We start from the raw sequence: 19,901 nt of genomic DNA on the forward strand, positions 1-19,901 counted from the left end.
GGGTTTCACCATGTTGTCCAGGCTGGTCTTGAACTCCTGACCTCAAGTGATCTGCCTGCCTTGGCATTTCAAAGTGCTGGTATTACAGGAATGAACCACCATGCCCCACCTCCAAAACATTGCAGGGTCCAGCCCTGCAGGGTATAGTGGGTGTTCTTTTGTGTGCAGAGATCACAGATTGCAGGAAAGAAAGAAACAAGACCCAGAGATAGAAGAATTCAGCTGACCACCGCTACCAAGGCATGGAGTCCAGTAGTGGCCCCAAATGCCAGAATGCGCTGATATTTATAGAATACAAGGCAGGGGAGCAGGGCCAGGAGAGTGACTCACCTGACATGATTGGTAGGGGTCAAGCAAATCACATTCTTACAATATGGGGGGCCACACTTGTTACGGTATAGGGGGCCCCTAACTCTCAGGTAGCCGCAGCAAGGAGGGGAGGCACATATGTCAGTATTTTTCTATGCATTTATCAGAGAGATCAAAGGCTTTTAGGATTCCTCTATTCTTACTTCTCACAACTTCTAAGAATTTACAAGGGAGCATCGTGTGGGAAAGCGGAACATGAAAGTGGACAAGGATGGTGACCATTGGAGCACAGCACTGCAGAGAGGCATTTAAGCCCCTGGCTGTCTGCGGGCCGGCCCGGCTAGTGTCAGACCTTCCTTGAGAGCTGGGTGGAGCAGAGTGTTCTCTGAACTCCCCAGTGAAAGGGAAACTCCCCTCATGGCCTGCTAAGCAACGGGCACCTCCCCAGGCACTGGCGCTACCACAAGGCATTTGCTCTCATCTCCTGATCACTTCTCACGATTTCCCTTCAGTTCCCAATTATATTTCACCCAATTATTTCTGTACTATAAGGCTAAAAATGTTGCTACACCATAATACTAAAACAAAGGTCAATAATAGAGAATAATAATGTAATAAGACTGATTATATAATTGATTATGTGATTGTATTTAAGTCTATTTGGTGTCATTGCTATAACTAAGTAACAGTAAATATATTTGGTATGATTGCTGTATCTAAGTAATGGTTTATCATGCTGGGACAGATTGTGCCTTCAGTCTCTTGCCATGGCACCTGGGCAACTTTCTTCCCACAAAACATCTCTGTTGATGGAAGGAATCACCTTCAACCCCCTCCAGGCATGAGAGCTATAACCCGGGTTCCTGCCGTTTCAGGCTTCGGAAGGTTGGTGCGGATCTTCTTGGCAGACTCTCGGGGCTTTCACCGATTCATGGCCGCGGATCTGGAACACGAGGACACGGTGGAGACAGCTGTTTTTGGTACTGAGAACAACCTGATCATCACGGGGTCCCTTGATGCTCTTGTTCAGGTGAGAGGAAACCCAGGACCCTTCATCCTCACCTCCGACTCCAGAATAGACAATGTAATTTTTTTTTTTTTTTTTGAGATGGAGTCTTGCTCTGTTGCCAGGCTGGAGTGCAGTGGCACGATCTCAGCTCACTGCAACCTCCGCCTCGTGGGTTCCAGCGATTCTCCTGCCTCAGCCTCCCAAGTAGCTGGGATTAGAGGCACGCACCGCCATGCCCAACTAATTTTTGTATTGTAGTAGAGACGGGGTTTCACCATGTTGGCCAGGATGGTTGTGATCTCCTGACCTCATGATCCGCCTGCCTAGCCTCCTAAAGTGCTGGGATTACAGGTGTGAGCCACTGAGCCTGGCCAACAATGTGATTCTTTGGGGATTTTTGGCTGCAAAATACAGAAACCAAAAAAAAAAAAAAAAACGAGTGCAGGCAAAGTAGGTGAGTTCATTGAGAGGATATGAGGGTGTATCCTCAGCCCCAGTGGCAGACCTGGGTGGGAATTACTGAAATGTCCAACAAAGGAGGTGGCATTCCAAGCTGAGCCTCAAACCTCTGAGGCAGATTTGAGCTTTCAGAGTGGAGCAGGGTTGTGGGGGACAAAAATTCTCAATTTAAGTTCAAAGTTGTCCAAGCTAGCGAGGAAAGTACGTGGTGAAATAGCAGATCTTGCCGCACGGTGGCTCACGCCTGTAATCCCAGCACTTTGGGAGGCTGAGGCAGGCAGATCACAAAGTCAGGAGTTTGAGACCAGCCCAACCAACAAGGTGAAACTCCATCTCTACTAAAAATACAAAAAATTAGCTGGGCGTGGTGACATGCACCTGTAACTCCAGCTACGCAGGAAGCTGAGGCAGGAGAATCGCTTGAACCTGGGAGGCTGAGGTTGCAGTGAGCCGAGATCATACCACTGCACTCCAGCCTGGGCGACAGAGTGACTCCATCTCAAAAAAAAAAAAAAAGCAGATCTTGCTGTGTTTTAGTCTCACACCTCTTGAAGTTCCTGTTTTTGTTTTGTTTTCTTTTTTGAGACAGAGTCTCGCTCTTGTTGCTCAGGCTGGAGTGCAACGGTGCGATCTCAGCTCGCCGTAACCTCCGCCTCCCGGGTTCAAGCGATTTTCCTGTCTCAGCCTCCCACGTAGCTGGGATTACAGGCATGCACCACCATGCCCAGATAATTTTTGTATTTTTAGTAGAAATAGGGTTTCTCCATGTTGGTCAGGCTGGTCTCGAACTCCTGATCTCAGGTGATCCACTTGCCTCAGCCTCCCAAAGTATTGGGATTACAGGCATGAGTCACCGTGCCTGGCCCAAAGTTCTTTTCTTTTTTTTTTTTTTTTCTCCTTCTTAGATCGATTTTTTCCAATTTTAAAGAAACTGACAAATAGGCTGTGCACAGTGGCTCACACCTGTAATCCCAGCACTTTGGGTGGCTGAGGCTGGTGGATCACTTGGGCCCAGGAGTCCAAGATCAGCCTTGGCAACATAGCAAGACTCTGTCTGTACAAAAATAAAAACTAAAAAATTAGCTAGGCATGGTGGCTCGTGCCTGTAGTCATAGTTACTCAGGAGGCCGAGGTGGGAGGATCACACGCACCTGGGAGGTCGAGGCTGCAGCGGGCTGTGATTACGCCACTGCATTTCAGCCTGGGTGACAAGGCAAGACCTTATCTCCAAAAAATCAGAATAATTTTCTTTCTTTTTTTTTTTTTTGAGACAGAGTCTTGCTCTGTCACCCAGGGTGGAGGGCAGTGGTGTGATCTTGGCTCACTACAACCTCTGCCTCCCGGGTTCAAGTGATTCTCCTGCCTCAGCCTCCCAAGTAGCTGGGATTACAGGCACCTGCTACCATGCCTGGCTATTTTTTGCATTTTTAGTAGAGATGGAGTTTCACCATATTGGCCAGGCTGATCTCGAACTCCTGACCTCATGTGATCAGCCCACCCTGGCCTCCCAAAGTGGGGTACAGGCATGAGCCACTGTGCCTGGCTAGGATAAATATTTTTTTAAAAATTGAAAGTTTTGAGCTCCCAGACCCTCTAAAAAAAGTTTATAGGGTATCCTCCAGGGGTTCCCTGGAACACACTTTGAGAACTGCTCTGGTAGCTGCTGGGTTCAAGCCTGAGGAAGTTAAAGGGATGGGAAGATGTGAAGGCCCTTGAACTACAGCCTGAAATTCACCTTAGGTGTATGAATGGGACGAAGCGTATTTCTGAACTACGATTGTCCACGGAGGACGTCAGATCTGCCCTCCTGTTGTGCATCCCCAGGTGTGGAGTCTGTCAGAACAGGGGACCCTGCTGGACATCCTGGAAGGCGTCGGGGCCCCTGTGAGCCTGCTGGCCTGCTGTGGGGCTTTGGTGGCATCTGCTTCCTGGCAGTCCTCGTCTTTCAAGGTCTGGGATCTCAGCAATGCTCATAGGCCCCGGGCCCCTGCGCCGTTTCTGGACCGCACCGGCCTCACCGCAGTGTCCCACAATGGAAGCTACGTCTACTTCCCCAAAATTGGGGACAAAACCAAAGTCACTATTTGGGACTTGGCAGAAGGTTGGTAAGGTATAAGTATGGCCATTTTTGTGGGTAAGACTTGGAGCTGTCTGTCTTCGTTTAGGCTGCTGTAACCAATTATCCCCAAAGGCCAGGCACAGTGGCTCACATCCGTAATCCCAGCACTCTAGGAGGCTGAGGCAGATGGATTGCTTGAGGTCAGGAGTTGAGACCAGCCTGGCCAACATGGCGAAACTGAGTCTCTACTAAAAATTCAAAAATTAGCCTGGCGTGGTAGCACGTGCCTGCAATCCCAGCTACTCAGGGGGCTGAGGCAGGAGAATTGCTTGAACCTGGGAAGCAAAGACTGCAGGGAGCTGAGACTGCGCCGTTGTACTCCAGCCTGGGTGACAGAGTGAGACTCTATCTCAAAAAAATTTTTAAAATATCCCCATAGATTGGGCGGCATAAGCAACAAATATTGCTCAGCATTCTGGAGGCTGGGAAGTTGTAGATCCAAGTGTAAGCAGCTCTGGCGTCTAGTGAAGAGGACCTGCTTCCTGGTTCACAGATGGCCATTCTCAATGCATCCCCGAAGAGAGAGAAATCTCTTGTGTCCCTTCTTATAAGGGCACTAATCCTATTCACGAAGTCCCCACCTTCCTGATCTAATCACTTCCCTGTCACCCTGCTACAGTTTGGAAGTTTGTCCCTACAAATCCGATGTTGACATTTAATATCCGGCTGGGCGCAGTGGCTCAAACCTATAATCACAGCCCTCTGGAAGGCTGAGGCAGGAGGATCACTTGAGCTCAGGGTTCAAGAACAGCCTGGGCAACATGAGAGGACGCTGCTTCTACTAAAAATTTTAAAATTAGCCGGATGTAGTCGTGTATCCTTGTAGTGGCGTATGCTTGTAGTGGTGTATGCTAGCTATTTGGGGGGCGAGGCAGGAGGATCGCTTGAGCCTGGGAAGTTGAGGCTACAGGGAGCCATTGTACCACTGTATGTCAGCCTGGGTGACAGAGCAACACCCTGTCTCTAAAAGCAAAAAAAAGCCAGGCATGGTGGAGTGCAGTGGTGTGATCTCAACTCACTGCAACCTCTACCTCCTGGGTTCAAGTAATTCTCCTGCCTCACCCTCCCTTCCAAGTAGCTGAGATTACAGTTGCCTGCCACCACGCCTGGCTAAGCTTTGTATTTTTAGTGGAGACGGGGTTTTGCCATGTTGGCCAGGCTGGTCTCGACTCCAGACCTCAGGTGATCCACCCACCTCGGCCTCCCAAAGTGCTGGGATTACAGGCATGAGCCACTGCCCCGCCATTAACAAGGAGTTTCTATACCTCTACCCCCCCAGCAGCACTGTGCCAAGTACTGTTGGTGAGAAACTCAGAAATCCCTCACTGTCTGATTCTCAAAGACCCAAGGGTGCCACACCTTCATGTTACTCCTGGGAATTGATGAAAGAAGCCTCTTATCTGGAAATGGCAGGGGGATGTGACCACCTCCCCTGAAATGGCCCCAGGAGTACAAAAGTCTGATATAGGAGTACGAAAGTCTGGTCCCCTTGCTTCAAGATGGGACAATTCGTGGTAGCTCATGCCTGTAATCCCAGTACTTTGGGAGGCCAAGGTGGGAGGATTGCTTGAGCCCTGGAGTTCAAGACTAGCCTGGACAACATGGCGAAATCCTCTCTCTGCAGAAATTACAGAAATAAGCTGGGCGTGGTGGCCGGAGCCTATAGTCCCAGTTACTTGGGGGGCTGAGGTTGGAAAATCGCTTGAGGCTGGGAGGGTGAGGCTGCAGTGAGCCATGATCATGCCACTGTACTCCAGCCCGGGCAACAGAGTGAGACTCCATTTCTAAAAAATAAATAGGCTGGGCACGATGGCTTATGCCTGTAATTCCAGCACTTTGGGAGGCCAGGGCAGGTGGATCACTTGAGGTCAGGAGTTTGAGACCAGTCTGGCCAACATGGTGAAATCCCGTCTTTACTAAAAATACCCCAAAATTAGCTGGGCATGGTGGCACATACCTATAGTCCCAGCTACTCAGGAGGCTGAGGTGTGAGAATCGCTGGGACTTGGGAGGCAGAGGTTACAGTGAGCCAAGATTGCACCACTGCACTCCAGCCTGGTGACAAAGTGAAACTCCATCTGAAAAAAAAAATTAGTAGGGTGTGGTGGCAGGTGCCTGAGTCCCAGCTACTCAGGAGGCTGAGGCAGAAGGATCAGTTGAATTCAGGATTTGGAGGCTGCAGTGAGCTGTGATCACACCACTGCACTCCAGCCTGGTGAACAGAGCAACTGTCTCAAAAAACATTTTTTAAACCCTTAAAAATATGATCACCAAGCCAGGCGCAGTGGCTCACGCCTATAATCCCAGCACTTTGGGAAGCTGAGGCAGGAGGATCACCTGAGGTCGGGAGTTTGAGACCAGCCTCACCAACATGGAGAAACCTCCTCTCTACTAAAAATACAAAATTAACCAATCATAGTGGCACATGCCTGTAATTAATCCCAGCTACTCGAGAGGCTGAGGCAGGAGAATCGCTTGAACCTGGCAGGCGGAGATTGCAGCGAGCCAAGATGGTGCCACTGCACTCCAGCCTGGGCAGCAGAGCAAGACTCTGTCTCAAAAAAAAAAAGAATGCCAGGGAAGCAGTGCCGCTGAGATTCATTCTCAGTATGAGTAATTCTCATTTTTTCTTCCTGCCAGGTGAGGAACAATATTCCCTGGACACCTCCAGTGAGGTCAGGTGTCTGGAGGTCGCTGAGCAGCACAAGCTCCTGTTCACTGGCCTCATGTCGGGGGTTGTCCTTGTGTTCCCCCTGAATTCCAGGCAGGACGTGATATGCATTCCCCCTCCCGAGGCCCGGAAAGCAATCAGCTGCATGTCCCTGAGCAAGCATGAGGACCGCCTGGCCATTGCCTATGACAACATCGTCCTGGTGCTGCACATCAGCCCCGGGGACCCCTGCCCGCTCATCGATGGCCCAAGGTATACCTTTTATACCCAGCCGCCCGAGACCATCTCCAATGTGGCCGTTCTGACGGACTACCGCGTGATCTACAGCATGACCAACGGGGACCTCTTTCTTTACGAGTGTGCAAATTCCAAAGCGTTTCCCTTGGAGGCCCACAGGAGCCGAGTCACGTGTGTGGAGGTCAGCCACAAGGAGCAGCTGCTGGCCAGTGGGTCTGAGGATGCCCTGCTGTGTCTCTGGGACCTACAGGCATGCAAGCGGAAATTCGAGATGAGCTACACGGTGCGTGGCCTGCCTCCCCATGTTTCCTAGACCCAGGCTTTGGAAAACCAATAGACAGTTACCATTTACTAAGTACACGCCATGGGCCATCGACCTGGGTGGGACTAAGGTGAAGAAAGTGAGGCACTTGGTCAGGCGCAGAGGCTTATACCCTGTAATCCCAGCACTTTGGGAGACTGAGGTGGGTGGATCACCTGATATCGGGCGTTTGAGACCAGCTTGGCCAACATGGTCAAACCCTGTCTCTACTAAAAATACAAAAATTAGCCAGGCCTGGTGTTGCATGCTTGTGATCCCAGCTACTCAGGAGGCTGAGGCAGGAGAATTGCTTGAACTTGGAGTAGAGGTCGCAGTGAGCCAAGATCATGCCACTGCACTCCAGCCTGGGCAACAGACACTCCATCTCAAAAAAAAAGAAAAGAAAAGAAAGTGAGGCATTTGTCTCAGGAGCAAAGTTTTTTGTTTTTGTTATCGTTTTCATTTGTTTGTTGGTTTTTTGAGATGGTGTCTTGCTCTGTCACCCAGACTGGAATGCAGTGGTACAATCTCAGCTCACGGCAACCTCTGTCTCCCGGGTTCAAGTGATTCTCTTGCCTCAGCCTCCCAAGTAGCTGTGATTACAGGTGTGTACCACCACACCCGGCTAATTTTTGTATTTTTAGTAGAGATGGGGGTTTCACCATGTTGTCAGGCTGGTCTCGAACTCCTGACCTCATAATCCGCCCGCCTTGGCCTCCCAAAGTGCTGGGATTACAGGTTTGAGCCACTCTACCTGGCCAAGAAAGAATATTTTAATGCAATATTTAAAAAAAATCTAAAATGAATACCAAAATTTCATGCAGACAAAATGTCAACATTATAGGTAAAAACTGGATCAAATGCTGCACCCCTTTGAGACTGTTTCACTCTTCCCCGTAATCCTGGCTCTGTGCTGTTTCTTTATCCAACTGGTATTTATTGAACAGCCTCTGCCAGCCCCCTTTTTATTACCGAGGAAGCAGCTGTGACGAGGGAGACACTATCCCATGTCCTGAAGCCATTTTCCACTAGTTGGGGAGACACAGTGAGCTCTCTCTGTCTGGGCAAAAGGGTTTTTTTTTATTTATATATATATATATATATATATTTTTTTTTTTTTTTTTTTTTTTTTTTATAGAGATGGGGTTTCACCATGTTGGCCAGGATGGTCTCGATCTCCTGACCTCATGATCCACCCACCTCGGCCTCCCAAAGTGCTGGGATTACAGACATGAGCCACTGTGCCCAGCCCCACAAAAGATTTTTTTTCTGTGTTTTGCTCACTGAAGTTTCCCTTGCTCCTTGGAGAGCGCCTGACATTTCCCTGATGCCCCATAAATGGCAAGGGCTGCTGCTTAAGAATGCCATGTAAGGGCCGGGCGCGATGGCTCACGCCTGTAATCCCAGCACTTTGGGAGGCCGAGGCGGGTGGATCACGAGGTCAAGAGATCGAGACCATCCTGGTCAAAATGGTGAAACCCTGTCTCTACTAAAAATACAAAAAATTAGCTGGGCATAGTGGCGCGTGCCTGTAATCCCAGCGACTCAGGAGGCTGAGGCAGGAGAATTGCCTGGACCCAGGAGGCAGAGGTTGCGGTGAGCCGAGATTGCGCCATTGCACTCCAGCCTGGGTAACAAGAGCAAAACTCTGACTCAAAAAAAAAAGAAAGAATGCCATGTAAGGCCGGGGGCTGTGGCTCATGCCTGTAATCCCAGCACTTTGGGAGGTTGAGGCAGGCAGATCACTTGAGGTGAGGAGTTCAAGACCAGCCTGGCCAACATGGTGAAACCCCGTCTCTACTAAAAATACAAAAATTAGCCGGGCGTGGTGGCACACACCTGTAATCCCAGCTACTTGGGAGGCTGAGGCAGGAGAATCGCTTGAACTTGGGAGGTGGAGGTTGCAGTGTACAATCTGATCGTGTTGCTGAGCACAATCTGGCTCAGCCAAGATTGTGCCATTGCACTCCAGCCAGGGAAACAAGAGTGAAACTCTCAGAAAAAAACAATAACGAGAAAAGAAAAAAGAAATTGAATCCTGCAATTGCTCCTTTCCAATGCAAAATGTCTCTAAACCTTTCTATCCAACCTCTATGGAGGTGTGCCTGGATTGGGGTAACATCTGTGCTGTTCATCTCTCCAGGATTTCACTGGATCCATCCCCCTGTGGGGTGCTTCAAAGCCTGGTTCCAAGGTCAGGAGTTTGGGACTAGCCTGGCCAACATGGTGAAATGCCATCTCTATTAAAAATACAAAAATTAGCTGGGAATGATGGCAGGAGTTTGTAGTCCCAGCTACTTGGGAGGCTGAGGCAGGAGAATCGCTTAAACCCAGGAGGCAGAGGTTGCAGTGAGCTCAGATCAGCCTGGGTGACAGAGCAAGACTCCATCACTCACACACACACACACACACGCTGGGCCTAGCGGCTCACGCCCATAATTTCAGCACTTTGGGAGGCCAAGATGGGCAGATCACTTGGTCTCAGTTTGCAACCAGCCTTGGCAACATGGTGAAACTCTTTCTCTACTAAAAATACAAAAATTAGCCAGGCGTGGTGGCACACACCTGTAATCCCAGCTATTGAGAGGCTGAGGCAGGAAAATAGCTTGAACCCAGGAGGTGGAGGTTGTAGTCAAGCTGAGATGGCACAGATGGCACCACTGCCCTCCAGCCTGGGTCAGACCTGTCTCAAAAAAAAAAAAAAGAGAAAAGGTCTGGTTCCTTGGGGCAGGTTTCCTGGGTGTCTTTCAGTTTGGAATCAAGTTCATATTGTCTGGCTCAGACACAGCGATTCACACCTGTAATCCCAGCACTTTGGAAGGCTGAGGCTGGTGAATCACTTGAGGTCGGGAGTTGGAGACCAGCCTGGCCAGCATGGTGAAACCCCGTCTCTACTAAAAACACAAAAAATAGCCGGGTGTCATGGCTCATGCCTGTAATCCCAGCTACTTGGGAGGCTGAGGCGGGAGAATTGCTTGGGAGGTGGGAGGCGGAGGTTGCAGTGAGCTGAGATTGCACCATTGCACTCTAGCCTGGGCAACAAGAGTGAAACTCCATCTCCCAAAAAAAAAGAGAGAACATATTGTCTGTTTTCAACAGAGTTCTTACTGCAGAGGGGTCCAATGTGCTTGCTTCTCCAAGGATGACAAGTACGTATACGTGGGCTTAAAGGATCGCTCCATACTTGTCTGGAGTGTGCTGGATGGTGAGTCATTTTGCTTTTATGGCAGGATTGAGCTTCGATCTGGAGATAAAAAGCTCTGACCTGGGTCTTGGGTATTAGAGGGCCCCACTCTGGCCACCTCGAGCTGCATTCCTCAGCTTTTAGGAAGGTGTCTGCATGCAAAGGCAATGGGCCCACAATCCCTCTTCTAGACCCATGCTCTGGAGTTCAAGAACTCCCTCCCTCTATAGCCTTCAGTTTTCATTAGGGCATGCACAGGCTTCCTGCATGCAGCCATCCTTCTGAGATACACTGTGACCCTGGTGTATGCACTTCTGGGCTCAGGAGTAGCCATGGGGTGGTGTGGATGGAGTTTGGGTGTCTCAGCTGGTTGTGAGATGGAGCTGGGAAGAGTGAGAAGAAAAGAGGGTCAAGTCACTAGTAGCAGGGGGCTGTTTACATCACTACATTCCAGCATAGAACCCTGAGGAGCCCAAGAATTCTCAATCTGATCCCGCCTTCCAGGTGTTTGTGAAGGTTCCTTCATCAATATAGAAGAACATGACATGTTTTTTATTTAATAGTTTATTCCCTAGAATTGCAATGTTTATATATTGTATCTTCTAGGATGTGGGTCTTAATTCATTCTTTCCCCCCTGGCCTTATACATTTTAGAAGCAGCCTGTTTAAAGACCAACCACTTGGAAAACACCGTGTCTTTTGGTCTGTTGAGTATTATGCTAAGGTCTTAGCAAGGGTTAACATTGGCCAGGTGCAGTGGCTCATACCTACAATCCCAGCACTTTGGGAGGCCAAGGTAGGAGGATCGCTTGAGCCCAGGAGTTCAAGACTAGTCTGGACAACATAGCAAGACCCTGTCTCTAAAAAAAAAAAAAAAAAAAAGGAGGGGTAAACCGGCCCAGGTCGGAAACAGAGCAGGTCAAAACTCCTGTGCTGATCAGTAGTGGCATTGCACCTATGAATAGCCCCTGCACTCCAGCCTGGGCAATATAGCAAGACCCCATCTCTAAGAAATAAAAATATGAATAATTTAAAAATTAAAATTAACCAGGCATAGTGGCACATGTGTGTAGTCCCAGCTACTCAGGAGGATAAAGTGAGCATGGGAGGTCGAGGCATGAGAGATCAAGGCTGCAGTGAAACATGATAGCACCACTGCACTCCAGCCTGGGCAACACAGTGAGACCCTGTCAAAAAAAAACCTAACATTTATTGTATACTGGGTACTGTCCTTAAGTCATTTAACTTTCTCAACACTCACTCCCGTTTTACAGAGCAAAAACAGGCTCTGAGAGGCTGGCCGACTTGTCCAAGGTCACACAGTGAGTAACTAGTAGGCTGAGGTTTGAAGTTGATCTGCCTGATCTCAGTATGCCTTTGTCACTTTCTTACACTTTCTCCTATGGAAAAGGCGCTCATTGTGTATTACCTCTCTGAACCCTTATGATACTGGTAGGAGATAAATATCATTGCTATCCTTGTTTGACAATGAAGAAGCTGAGGCTCAGAGAGGTTAGGAGACTTGCCCCAGGTCACAAAAGAAGTAAGTGGCTGAATGAATGTCAGGTGGAGCCTAATACATTGTAGTCGAATGTACTGTAATTTGATACACAGTAAACTATAACACTATAATACATTGTAGTATAGCATGCTGTAGCAAAGATATATATAACCGGTATAAAGTACAGATGGCTCAGAAGCTGAAGGTTGAGGATTGTGGCCTTAAAAGCCCATCCTAGGCCAGTTCACAATCTCTATTCCTTCTCCTTTGACAATAATATTTACTGAGCTTACTCTGGGCCAAAAACCTGTATTAAACACATGACCTGCGTGATGCCTTCCAATCTCAAAAATCCCTCTGGGCAGGGGTAGGATCTGTTATCATTCCCATTGTGCAGATAAAGCAAGAGGGACCCTTTGGGATGATAAATGTCATGCCAAAGTTAATAAGGGGCATAACAGGAATCTGATCCCATGCAGCCAACTCTAGAATGTATAGGATTGGACCTCTACACCCCATTTTTCTCATTTGTGTCCTTCTCTTCACCCTTACAGGCACCCTACTGACAGTCCAGTTTGTCCATGCTGTGGTAAACAGAATCATCCCAACCATCAGTGGCTTCATTGCCCCCACCAGGCATGGTTATCTGATCCGAGAGCGTTTCCAGTGCCTTTTAGCAAGAGCATCACAGCAGGACCCTCACAAGAACTTCAAGAAGGCAGTGTGGATGGTCAAATCCAGGCAGAGAGAGGCGCTAGCAGCAGCTGCAGGAGCATCCCAGGACTTGGAGTCAGAGAGTGCCCAAGGAAATGAATCCAAGTCAAACAAATGTTCACAAGTCTGCCTGATAGTGTAAAAAAACAAAACAAAACAAAACAAAAAAAACAACCCTGTGGGGGTATAAGCTCCAATGACTTAACCCCATTTAATCTGGTTAAAGCAAAAAGAATATGTTTGCTGGCGTATATTTGGACCCATGGCTTCAGATTACATGACCTGGACCTTGCCTCTTCCCATTTTTTTCCATTCTTCTTTTCTCTTTGTCATTTTCTTTCTTTCTTTTTGTTTGGCAGGAGCAGAAGCCTCAATCTTTGTCATTTTCGTTCTCAGACTTGCCACCCCAAGTTAGCAACATGGTGGCCAATATGCTGCTGTCTCCAATTTCAGCAGAAAAGAGAGCTTCTCTTCCTACAGTCCCAGCCTCCACTTTGTTGGTACCAGTTGGCCCATATGCCTAGCCCTAAACCAACTGTTATCTCTGGAAGAATGCAGAGCTCTAATTGGCTGGACTGACCCAATGTCCACCACTGGGAGTGAAAATAGAAAAGATTATTCCTGAGACCCAAACTAGGGTTCTGGTACCAGGTGAAGGGGGAATGGATGAATGTGAGACAGAACAAACCACTGATGTGGACCACAGAACTTTACAGTTTATAAAGCATTAGATACTGTGATCTGATCCTCATCACAGCCCATATTTTAGGGAAGGCAGGAGTATCTGCGTCTATTTTACGGATAAGGAAACTGAGCCTTGCAGAAGTAGTTATGATTTAATTCAGGTCACAAGCCCAAGGTGCAAGGGATCTAAGAGCAAGCCTTCTGTCCCATTCCTGTTAGACTTTACTCCAATTTCAGTCTCCAAAACACAACCATCTCTTCCATAGGTGCCACACTCAAATGCTCACAGGAGCTAGTGACTAATCTAGGTACTTCCATACACCTGAGTGAGCAGCAGGGTGAGATGGAGACTGGGCCTGTGGAAGGCAGAGATTGTGCCTTGGGTGGGTGTGAGCAGCCTGACTCTAGCCCAGAATCGCCATGGCAAAACCGGCCCTCTTCCATCAGTGCTTTCAATTGTAATAAGCAAAGCCAGATATCCAGACTTTTATGCAAAAATCTTCTGCCTTTTAAAGTTGGCGATTGGTTTAATTTGTATCTATAGGGCATTTGACAAGTGCGTCTTTGGTTAATGAGCTGACTTCAAGGCTCAAGCTGGCAGTAAACCATCAACGTGCTATAGTTCTTCCATCTCTATTCCCTGGCTCCAGAACTTTTGGGATAAAGATGTGGTTTTTTTCATCTTAAAAACTGAAGGCTCTTGGGAGTAGGAAGAGCTGCTGACATCTCCCTGCTTTGCTTTTGAACCATCTGCCTCATGCAAGTTCAACAGTCAAATTGTTTTCTTTTCACTTAAGTGGATTTTTCTTCTTTGCCCACAGCCTTCTAAAAGCCTTCTCAGTGTTCTCAGGCTTTTGCTTTAATGCTAGGGGAGTCTAAATCTTTAAAGTGGCTATTTCTCCTCCCCTCTGTGAAATTCTGACAGAGTCTCAGAAAAAGCAACCATAGAAACAGAGGCTTTTGAGCTGAACAAGACCTTACTCCTATCTTACTCATTCATTTTCCAAACCAGGTTTCTAAGGCAGGTTTTGGCAGTTCTGCAAATGTTAGTGTCATATTTCATTTAAAAATATTTTAAACTGTAATGTTAAAATGTATGCTTGGATGTATTGGGCAGCAGCTTTTAAGGTGTTGAAGATTACTAAGGTTGGTGCAAAAAGTAATTGCGGGTTTTGCCATTAAAAATAATACCAAAAAACAGCCACACAAGGTCATGCCTGTGGTCCCAGCACTTTGGGAGACCGAGGCGGGTGGAGCACGTGAGGTCAGGAGTTCAAGACCAGCCTGCACAACATGGTGAAACCCTATCTCTACTAAAAATACAAAACTTAGCTGGCTGTGGCGGTGGGCACAGCTACTTGAGAGGCTGAGGCAGGAGAATCGCTTGAGCCTAGGAGGTGGAGGTCCCAGTGAGCCAGGATTGTGACTTCTCAAAAAAATAATGGCAAAAACCTCAGTAGCTCACACCTGTAATCCCAGCACTTTGCGAGGCTGAGGCTGGCAGATCACTTGAGACCAGGTGTTCAAGACTAGCCTAGTCAACATGGTGAAACCCCATTTCTACTAAAAACACAAAAATTAGTTGGGTGTGGTGGCATGTGCCTGTAATCCCAGCTACTTGGGAGACTGAGGTATAAGAATTGCCTGAACCCGGGAGGCGGAGATTGCAGTGAGCCGAGATCACGCCACTGCACCTGAGCTTGAGTGACAGTGAGACTCTGTCTCCAAGTAATGGCAAAAACCACAATGATTTTTGCACCAACCTAATAATTTAGGATTTTTCTGCCATTTTCATTTAACCGAAGAGCCCATTTGAATTGTGAAGGGAGTTCTTGAAAAAATCAGCTACTCTTTGCCACTGCTTCTCTGTGAATCAAGGGCTTGCTCAATGCAGAAATAAAGTGGATGTTGAGACCCCCTAAGATTTCATCTACAGGCCGGGTGTGGCATCTCATGCCTATAATCCCAGCACGCTGGGAGGCTGAGGCAGGTGGATCACCCAAGATCAGGAGTTCGAGACCAGCCTGACCAATATGGTGAAACTCCGTCTCTACTAAAAATACAAAAATTAGCTGGGCATAGTGGTGTGCACCTGTAGTCCCAGCTACTTGGGAGGCTGAAACAGGAGAATTGCTTGAATCTGGGAAGCAGAGGTTGCAGTGAGCTGAAATGGAGCCACTGTACTCCAGCCTGAGTGACAGAACGAGATTCTGTCTCAAAAAAAAAAAAGATTTCATTTACAAATTCTGATTTTAAATATCTGTGTCCATCTCAACAGCCTCAGCGAGAATCAATTGTTTTGTAGGTAAATCCTAATTCGAACATTGGAAATAACTTTTACTAATAAAATGCTACACCAAATTATTGCTTATATTGGGGATTTTCGGGGTGTTTATTCATTTGAAAAAGAGTGTGGTTGCTAAGAAAGCTTGACACTTGGCTGGTCAATGCTTGTAATCCCAACACTTTGAGAGGCCAAGGCAGGAGGATCACTTGAGTCCACGAGTTTGAGACCCCATCTCTATAAAAAAATATTTTTTTTAAAATTAGCTGGTGTTGGAAATAGATGTTCAGTGCCACAAAGAAAAATTAGCACTGAGACAAAGGATTTTTCAGCAATGAAACCTTTACCTCTTGGACTGCAGGAAGGGTACTCTCACTAGCCATCTTGGAACGAGAGTACAAAGAACAAAGGAAAACAGACAAATTTATTCCTTACGCATTTGGGGTTGCCCTTACTGCTGTGTCTGATCTCCGTTGGCTGGAGCCAGACCTCACAATCTAAACTGATTGGCTAATAACTTAAAACTTTTCTAAACAGGTAAAAGCAATGGAGAGCTGGGACATGCCTGTGAGCACATCCAGCACAGATATCTTGGTTAAAGTACAAGGACGTAGAATGTACTATGTGCCTGTAAGCATGGCATGTCTAACAGCTACATAGGATAGAGCTTATCAAAGAGTTATTAGCACACTTATGATTTACTCTTGAACAAGAAAGGAAACTGAAGAGGAAAAATTTTTTTTTTTTTTGAGACGGAGTTTCCACTCTTATTACCCAAGCTGGAGTGCAATGGTGCAATCTCGGCTCACCGCAACCTCTGCCTACTGGGTTCAAGCAATTCTCCTGCCTCAGCCTCCCGAGTAGCTGGGACTACAGGCGTGCGCACCACCATGCCCAGCTAATTTTTGTATTTTTAGTTGAGACGGGGTTTCACCATGTTGACCAGGATGGTCTCGATCTCTTGACCTCGTGATCCACCCGCCTCGGCCTCCCAAAGTGCTGGGATTATAGGCGTGAGTCACCGCACCTGGCCATGAAGAGGAACTTTTTTGCTTCCCGCAGCTGGGCATGGTGGTGCGCACCTGCAGTCCCAGCTACTCGGGAGGCTAAGGCGGGAGGATCACTTAAACCCAGAAGATCAAGGTCGTAATGAGCTATGATCGCACCACTGCACTCCAACCTGGGCAAGGGAGTGAGATCCTGTCTCAAAAAAAAAAAAAAATTTTTTTTTGGCTGGGCACGGTGGCTTATGCCTGTAATCCCAGCACTTTGGAAGGGTAAGGCGGGTGGATCATGAGGTCAGGAGATCGAGACCATGCTGGCCAACATGGTGAAACCCCGTCTCTACTAAAACACACACACACACACACACACACACACAAAACTAGTCGGGTACGGTGGCATGCGCCTGTAGTCCCAGCTACTTGGAAGGTTGAAACAGGGGAATTGCTTGGACCCAGGAGGCGGAGGTTGCAGTGAGCGAGATTGTGCCACTGAACTCCAGCCTGGGTAACTGAGCAAGACTCCATCTCAAAAAGAAAAAAAAAAAATTTAAGGGGTGCCAAAAAGCTCAGTAACCACAACTAACAATATTTTCTCTTTTTTTCTTACATTTTTTCTTTTGGAAGACAAATAATATTTTATTATCTTTTTTTTTTCTTTTTGAGACAGAGACTCGCTTTGTTGCCCAGGCTGGAGTGCAGTGGTGTGATCTCGGCTCATTGCAACCTCTGATTTGCGGGTTCAAGTGATCCTCCTGCCTCAGCCTCCCAAGTACCTGGGACTACAGGCGTGCACCCCTATGTCCAGCTAATTTTTGCATTTTTAGTAGAGACAGGGTTTCACCATGTTGGCCAGGATGGTCTCCATCTCTTGATCTCGTGATCTGCCTCCCTCAGTCTCCTAAAGTGCCGGGATTACAGGTGTGAGTCACTGTGCCCAGCCCAAAAATATTTCTAATCTGGCCCTTTACCAAAATATATATGTGTGTGTGTGTGTGTGTGCATGTGTGTGTATATATATATATATATATATATACACACACACACGTATATGTATATATGCCTACCCTTGGTCTTAAAGCTTAATTAAATTTAGGGTAAACATTTTTCATAAAGGCTTTCTATTTTTAGAGTAGTTTTAGGTTCACAGCAAAATTAAGTGGAAGGTGCAGAGATTTCCCATCTACTCCCTGCCCCCACTCATACGCAGCCCCCCCCCCCAACATCCCTCACTCTAACAAATGCAGAGCGGTGAATTTGCTATAATGGATGAACGCACATTGACACATCCTTATCACGGGATAGACTTTTTTTTTTTGAGACAGAATCTGACTCTGTCACCCAGGCTGGAGTGCAGTGGTGCAATCTCAGCTCACTGCAACCTCCACCTCCTGGATTCAAGCAGTTCTCCTGCCTCTGCCTCCCAGGCAGCTGGGATTACAGCCACCACACCTGGCTAATTTTTGTATTTGTAGTAGAGACACTAAAAGAGAAACATGGTTTCGCCATGTTGGCCAGGGTGGTCTCAAAATCCTGGCCTCAAGTGATTCACCTGCCTTGGGCTACCAAAGTGCTGGGATTATAGGCGTGAGCCACTGCACCTGGCCCAGGATAGGCATTTTTGACAAGTATACTTCATAGGTGTGTTCATTCTCTATCAGTACTTAGGAAATTATTGCACACTTAGCAACTTAAATAACTTCTTCTTCTTTTTTTTTTTTTTTTTTTTTTTTTTTTTTTTTTTTTTTTTTTTGAGGCGGAGTTTCGCTCTTGTTACCCAGGCTGGAGTGCAATGGCGCGATCTCGGCTCACCGCAACCTCCGCCTCCTGGGTTCAGGCAATTCTCCTGCCTCAACCTCCTGAGTAGCTGGGATTACAGGCACGCGCCACCATGCCCAGCTAATTTTTTGTAGTTTTAGTAGAGACGGGGTTTCACCATGTTGACCAGGATGGTCTCGATCTCTTGACCTCATGATCCACCCGCCTCGGCCTCCAAAGTGCTGGAATTACAGGCGTGAGCCACCGCGCCCAGCTGTTTTTTTAAGACTCAGTCTCACTCTTGTCTGCCAAGCTGGAGAGCAATGGCACGATCTTGTCTCAATGCAACCTCCGCCTCCTGGGTTCAAGTGATTCTCCTGCCTCGGCCTCCTGAGTAGCTAGGAGTATAGGCACCCACCACACCCAGCTAATTTTTGTATTTTTTGTAGAGACAGGGTTTCACCATGTTGGCCAGGCTGGTCTGGAACTCCTGATCTCAGGTGATCCGCCCGCCTCAGCCTCACAAATTGCTGGGATTACAGGCGTGAGCCATCGCATCTGGCCAACATCCACTTTTTAGAACTTCTGCAAGTCAGGAGTCTGGGCATGGCATGACTGGTTTCTTTTTTCAGGCTCTCATTAGGTGTCAGCTGGACTGGGTTCTCGTTGAGAGGCTCAGGGTCTTCATCCAAGCTCCTTCCGATTCCTGGCAGAATTGAGCTCCTTGAAGCTATAGGAGTGGAGACCTCAGCTGCCCCTCTCCATAGGCAGAGTTTGCAGAACAGCTGCTCCCTTCTTCAAGGCCGGTGGCATTGATTTGTCTGCTGCTTCATCTCTGACCTCAGACTCCGACTCAGACTGTCTTTAAAAATATTTTTTTTTTCGGCTGGGCGTGGTGGCTCACACCTGTAATCCCCGCACTTTGGGAGGCCAAGGTAGGCGGATCATCTGAGGTCAGAGTTTGAGACCAGCCTGGCCAAATGGTAAAACCCCATCTCTACTAAAAATACAAAAAATCAGCTGGGTGTGGTGGTACATGCCTGCAGTCCCAGCCACTTGGGAGGCTGAGGCAGGAGGATTGCTTGAACCTGGGAGGCAGAGGTTGCAGTGAGCTGAAATCGTGCCACTGTACTGCAGCCTGGTGACAAAATGAAAGAGGGCTTTTGCTGATCATCTGAGAGAAAACAGATTTGAGTAGAATCCACGCTCCCTGGGAGGAGAGGTGCACTGTGGGACAGGGCTGTTAGCCCTCAAGGATGATGACTAATAGGTTGCTGGTGTCAGAGGCATTTGAACCAGAGCCACTCCAACTTGAATAGGAGTTGGGTAAAATGAGGCTGAGCCCCACTGGACTGCATTCCCAGACAGTGAAGACATTCCAAGTCACAGGACGACGTAGGAGGTCTGCACAAGATACAGGTCGTAACGACCTTGCTGATAAAACAGGTTGCAGTAAAGACGCCGGCCCAAACCCACCAAAACCAAGCTGGCCACGGGAGTGACCTGTGGTGGTCCTCACTGCTACACTCACCAGCGCCACGACAGTTTACAGATGCCATGGTTATGTCAGGAAGTTCCCCTACTTGGTCTGAAAAGGGGAGGTGCGAATAATCCACCCCTTGTTTAGCATATCATCAAGAAATAATGGGCCAGTCAAGGTGGCTCACGCT

General features: G+C 47.8%; 1 protein-coding gene across 7 annotated transcripts in view; it reads left to right on the forward strand.

Annotated features, from left to right (window-relative positions):
• The window catches only part of NWD1 (NACHT and WD repeat domain containing 1), an 87,573-nt gene extending 74,777 nt beyond the window's left edge, over positions 1-12,796 (forward strand). For 5 of the 7 annotated variants that reach the window (XM_037728741.1, XM_017501203.2, XM_017501199.2 and 2 more), the window contains 5 exons: positions 1,185-1,339; positions 3,602-3,878; positions 6,537-7,087; positions 10,205-10,310; positions 12,345-12,796. In XM_037728741.1, the coding sequence (XP_037584669.1) occupies positions 1,185-1,339; positions 3,602-3,878; positions 6,537-7,087; positions 10,205-10,310; positions 12,345-12,646 (1,391 nt within the window). In that variant the 3' untranslated portion in view covers positions 12,647-12,796. The other 2 variants (XM_017501200.2, XM_037728742.1) reach the window with 2 other exon arrangements.
• The last annotated feature ends 7,105 nt before the right edge of the window (positions 12,797-19,901 follow it).

The sequence above is a fragment of the Cebus imitator genome, unplaced genomic scaffold, assembly GCF_001604975.1.
Source record: "Cebus imitator isolate Cc_AM_T3 unplaced genomic scaffold, Cebus_imitator-1.0 Scaffold280, whole genome shotgun sequence".
Taxonomy (NCBI): domain Eukaryota; kingdom Metazoa; phylum Chordata; class Mammalia; order Primates; family Cebidae; genus Cebus; species Cebus imitator.